Raw genomic sequence first — 6,000 nt, 5'->3', positions numbered from 1 at the left:
AATAATGCAGAATTTTGCTATGGGGCCCTAGTTTCAACCCATCCCTAAATATTTTACTGCTATGTCCCAGTTTAAATTTACCCTTACTACCTGGTCTGACACCCGAAAGTGAGCAAAAATTTCCCCAACAAAGACAGCAATAAAAGCTTAACAAAGGTGCTAATCCTTTACATTGCCATGCCAAAGTGAAAATAATAGTCTGAACTGGAGCTGGTTTTTAATGTCTTGAAGAAATATTTTCTTTTGTTTAACCAACAATTCTGCTTTTTCTTCAGGCTTAAGAATCAATGAGGTAATCTATTAGACTAATTGTGTAGTCCTAGGGGAATATATTTATAAAACTTCAGACTCTTTCACCGTATTAAATTATTCAATGACATTTATCGACAGCATTCACCATATTTGTGTACAAGTTCAAGCTGGTGTATATGTGGTGAATGTTTCATGTATAGTAGGAGCATTTTTGTGCAAATGTTTAGTGAATGTGCAGAAGAATAAGGCCCCATGCGCACTGGCTCCATGCAAATTTTTTATGATTCCCAGATAACTTTTTCCTGTGTTTAGATGTTCCTGGGTTTAGCTGCATTTACATTTGTGTAGGCATGTTTAGCCACTTAAAATCAGGCAAAACAGTCCCAGTATGTAGAAAATTCCTTTTTGTATGAACTCAGGTATACTGAATGCACCTAGATGCTGCTGAATGTCTAGGTGTGCAGCAGAGCCGTAGCTAACTCCTGAGGCAAGAACAGAAAATTGTGCCCCCCAACAATCGGGTGCAGTATGTGACGTCATGCGCCCCACCTCCAGGATGGCAGAGCGCATGTGTTTTTTCACTGTTGGGGGGCTTCGGGAAAATATCAGCGGTCTAAATAGACCCCTGACATTTCCCTTTTGAAATAGAAAAAGAGATTGAGGACACAGAGTTCTCTACCCATACAGGTGGGGGAGAGCAGCAGGGATCCGAGGAGAAGCTGGAGCCTGTGCCGCTCCTCTTTTCCCTGCCGAGCCTGGCACCCCTGTTACCAATGGCACCCTGTGCTCGTCTGGCTGCGCCCCCTCTCAGCTGCCCCTGAGGCGAGTGCCTTACTCGCCCCATGGTAGCTACAGCCCTTGTGTGCAGTCAGCCATAGCACAATATTATATGTTTCCAGGTGGATTTTGAAATGAGCTCCAAGCACATACTAGAAGCTTGTATTTTAATTGCTGTGTGCATGGGGCCTAAGAATTAGGGAGAAGAAAGAGAGTCCTTTGTCTCAGCAAAGCTCATTTTGAGTGTTAATTCTATTATTATTTTGGGCTGAAGTTATACAAGGGAGGCATTATAAAAAGGTATAACTTATTTCTAAATTTGCCCACATTAAACAAAACGGTGGAAGCCCATAGGGGGTTAATGTTGAATGGACGGAGCTTGCCATTTAAATCCTGCAATGGAGGCTTCTTTCTGCCCTGGTAAAGTTTAACAATCATGTGGATGAAACACATAGGCTAGTTGACCTGGAAGTACTGGATTATCCAAACTGCTGCTTTGTGTCACCACATGCGATGCCGCTGCAGGAGCTGTCACGGTTCTACCTGACCATGCTAGCAAGCTGAAGGCTTACTGTTATGAAAGTATTAGCATGGGTTTACAGGAAAGCGAAGATAGAAGATACAATAGAATATAATAAAGGACATAATGTATATGGTTATAAATATTTGGAGAAACCCTGTAGAAGCATTTCTCAGGCATGTTGCCTGGGTAAGGTGCAAGTTCTGAGGTCCCTGCTTCCGAGACCTGCAGTTTGTGGGGGTTATAGCCACTGGAAAGTCCAGTTCATGCCTTCCAGTCCCCTTGCCTGTGGAAGGAAGCTGAAGCAGAAGAAAAGTCAATTGTTCATCTGGGCTGACAGATCCCCAAGGACAAATTACCTGTCTGGGCTTAAAGGTACACAACTGGTCTGTGAGAGGGACCAAAGATATTTAAAAGGTAGCTGTCTATCTGGCCTACCAAGTCTGCATTAGTCTGTGGCAGAGGTTACAGATAATATAAGGTACTGCTGAGCAGGGGTAATTTTTGTTGCTTTGTTTGGCCATCCTGTACCCCAGCCATCTCTCCTGTGAACAACTGAGCCAATAAAAAAAGGTAAAAAGAAGATTGAGGTAGTGCAAGTCTGTCTGTCATCATTGGTGGGTTGGCGAGTGCCTGGGCCCAACTACAGGGCAAATCACCATTAGAAAAACTAGGAGGGCCCCCCCCAAAAAAGCAGCATTACTGTCACATTATGCCACATTAACCTTTTTATAAATATAGCCTAAAGAATTTTCAAACCTGGTGTTGAGAAGTCAAGATCTCCTCTGGCTCCACATGAACTCACAGCTAGCCATATTAACACATGAAATCTAGAATAAATGGAATGGAACTACCTCCATCCACTCCCATAATAAAGCGACCGATGATGACCATTTCAGGAATGTCTGCTAGATTCGCTAAGGACATCAATAATGCTGCTAATATTGCAAACAAATTGTTGAGGAGCAGTGTTCTTTTTCTGAAATACATACAAAGAGAACAGAAGCATTAGACATTTACATTTGTCTTTTTTGTTTACAGCATATTGTACAATAGTCCATATTCCTGTTCAGTCTGGACTTCTACCCACTAAAGAAGAAGTATGCTGTGGTTGTGTTAAAACATGAGCAGATCTGAAGTTACTTTTGCAATTCCATGCTGTTAGGCTTTACAGGACCTAACTGTCTAGGATAGCCAGAGTAATGAGCAAAGTGTGTGTTTTGTATTTGGAGGGAGTATGGAATAGTTAAGACCCCTGCCAAGTTTTTGTTTTGTTATTTTTTTTCAGTCTGCATGGACTTGGAGAAAAACCCTAATTTCCTGTTGCAGGGCGTAAGAGGAAGTTTCTCCAAAGTAAGGGGATATCCCCTCTTAGACACTTATCACCAGAACATCTCTCATCACCTTTTCTGATGACAACAAATTTTAGATTTACCATTAGTTTCTGTACCGGAGACCTCACAAAGAGTGAGGATGAATATCCCCAGTGGGACACAATCATCAATAAAAATGTGAAAGCCGTCCTAACCCTTCTATATTCTATCCAAAACTAAGGGGTCTATTCGCAAAGCTGCCATAGGCAGCCGAGTGAACAACCGACCCGAAGTGAAGTGAGCCGAACACTGTTCGGCTATTCACTTCAGGCTTGTACGGCTGATTTCAGCCGTATATCGGCTGTAATCAGCCGTACATCGGGTGGCTTCGGGTCGGCCAAACATGCTCAGCAGAATAGAAAAGCTGTTACCAGGTAACCAGGGACGCCTTCTGTCATTACACACAGAACCCGACAGGTTCTCAGTTTAATGATATCTGGTAACCAGGGATGCTGATCTCTCTGCAAGTGGCCGGCCGATAGCTGTAAGAAGCAGGCTATCGGCCGGCCAATGGCCAGCTTCAAATTTCCCCTGGGCTCAGTCGAGCTGAAGCATATGCCTTCGGCTCGACTGAGCCCCTCGGCCAACTTCGGGGGCTGTACGGGCTATAGTGAATAGCCCGTACAGCAGCCCTGAACCCAAGGGGTCCTGGGGTCGAAGCTAGCTGAAAAGAGCAGCCGAAGCTACGGCTAGATCCTTCGGTAGCTTTGTGAATAGACCCCATAGAGAACAGTTTAGGCACTATATACACTTTATTATCGCAAAAAATCGCTCTCAGCAATACCAAATTCCTTCCCATATTATCCATCTTACAGTCATTATGGTAAAATACATAAATAAAGTGGTTTATTTTATTTTAAAATAAGTTAGAGACAAGGACGTGATGCTGCATAGGAACAAGTTAATGTGTTATTATACTAAGCTCTTTTCCATAACTGGCCACAGTTAATTAGTGTAGGATTATTATTCCATCTAATAGATCCTAAATAAGTTGACAGCCTGATCTTCTCATACTGTATAGTGATAATAGTATCAGTCATGTAATAAAGGAATGTACAACTGTTCTAGAGATCAAGCCTTTTTCCAGCCTGGATGGCACCTCATCAGATGATAGTGGAGTATTCAAGGTCTCCCTCATGTTTAGGAATTCAGAGACAACATCCATACTAAATATTTTTGTTATAGGAGTTCACAGTGTATTTGCGATATTAAACACAGAAAATTTTGTCCTTATACTTTTTTTGTGATAACGTTTTGTTTGGTTTGGACTTTGAGTATGCTGTATTCACATAAATGAATATATGTTGCACACGTGATAATGAGTTTTTTTATAAGGTTATTTTTGTATAACATCCATACTAAGCAGCAAAACGCATGTAATAATGCTTCTAATTCAAGCAACTCTGACCTAATATTGGCTCAGAATAACAAGAAACCGATTATAAGAAAACCCAAAGAAGTCTAAAACAGAGTAGAAAATTTATAATATAATATTGCCAACATCAAAAATTAAATTGACAAAAAATTATAAAACAACACAACCGTCACTGATAAAAGGTTTCTGAACAACCTTACCCCACACAACACATTTTCACACACAAGTCTGATTGCAATGCTCATTTGCCAAATGTGCATAGTCCCGAGGCTGGATCAACTTTAACCCTTATATCAGTCTATGAGGATATGCCGAAAAATGTAGTCTCTGCTTCAATGTTAACAGAATGCCAGTAAAGGAGCTTTAAATCGATCATCCATCTTAGCCATGTCAGTCAGTGATCAGTCAGGCAAAGAAAGCAGTGCATTTGCCAAATAGACCCAAAGTTGCAAATAAATTGAGCTCTCGTATTAAGCTGGCTTTCAAGATAAGATACAGTTAGTAAACATCATGTTGAGGAAGTTCATTCATATGCTTGGAAGCATTCAAATCCTCCGTTTCTTTACCCGCAAGGAAGATACATATGAGCTAGAGTTTTATATAGCAACGTATTACTTATCTGGAGAGACGAGACAATAATGCCGCAAAAAATGTAGTTGTGAAACAGCAGAGGCACCCAGATGGAAGAAATGAAGTAACCGTGTTTCTTCAATTTAGACTTTTGTTCCATGAAACCTATACACAACTAATACAGTCTCAACACCTTTTTTGGCTCTAGGCTGACCACTTCATCAGGAGCGTGTGATGAGACACTTTAAGATGAGTGGTAGCATCTCCTAGCATGTGTTACATCCTGGAATGTGCTACATCCTGGAATGTGCTACATCCTGGCTCTTCTGCTGTCTCTAACCAACGTTTTTTGGGGCATTCTTGTCTCGTCTCTCCAGTAGACATTGGGCCCCTCTAGCTGACAAGCTCTGGATCATCTGAACTCCACCCTGACAAGCATCAAGAGCGACCATCCTTCACAGGGGCAGAAATATTCCCAGCACAACTGTTTTGCACCTTAGGTTGCCTGATATCCCCAAGGGGATTTCTCACAAATGTACCTATGTGAACATCAAACTCTTTCTTCTTCATCCACCTAAACAATATCTATCCATTGCTTTGTTGTATAAATACTAGACTTAGTCAGATCTCTCCTGAGACTTTTTGTCATCAATTTTGTTGCTTCTACTACTAGTTGTCTTTCTTTCAAGCTTAGTGCTAATCTAATTGTTCAGTAATGAAACTTGGAATAAAGGCAACTGATCTTTGGATTTCACCATGTCATAAAGTTTCTTTCTTTCCTTTGGTTGTTCTATTCATGGATCTCCAGACGTTCATTACATTTATTTAGCTAGTGGCAGGTGTCAGTGTTCACTCCCATTTCTTCTGTTCGTGTATGTATCTACTTTTTCTGTATTTTTGGATACCTCTCCATCGACAAGGCAGCTGCTCTAGTATGGTGTTAGTTTAGCCCTTTAAATTGGCTACATAAGCCTAGCACAACCTTATCGCCAGGACTCACAGTATGCTTCCTGTCACTCGGAATAGGCAACACAAGGTACCCAATATTATCTTTATTAGCTGGGCAACCCACTTGTTTACTTGTTTGTGACCCCCTGATCCTGGTTTCACTTAGCCTTTATCAGCTACTCCTA

General features: G+C 41.4%; 1 protein-coding gene across 1 annotated transcript in view; it reads right to left on the bottom strand.

The window, feature by feature from the left end:
* Positions 1–6,000, bottom strand: part of SLC2A9 (solute carrier family 2 member 9) — a 199,614-nt gene that overhangs the window by 174,056 nt on the left and 19,558 nt on the right. The window contains exon 6 of the mRNA XM_018554251.1: positions 2,404–2,528. Coding sequence (XP_018409753.1) covers positions 2,404–2,528 — 125 coding nt within the window. The remainder of the gene's footprint in view (positions 1–2,403; positions 2,529–6,000) is intronic.

This window comes from Nanorana parkeri, unplaced genomic scaffold, assembly GCF_000935625.1.
Source record: "Nanorana parkeri isolate BGI_ZX_2015 unplaced genomic scaffold, ASM93562v1 scaffold150, whole genome shotgun sequence".
Taxonomy (NCBI): Eukaryota; Metazoa; Chordata; class Amphibia; order Anura; family Dicroglossidae; genus Nanorana; species Nanorana parkeri.
The sequence above is the reverse complement of the archived record's forward strand: the minus strand, read 5'-3'. Positions and strand labels throughout refer to the sequence as shown.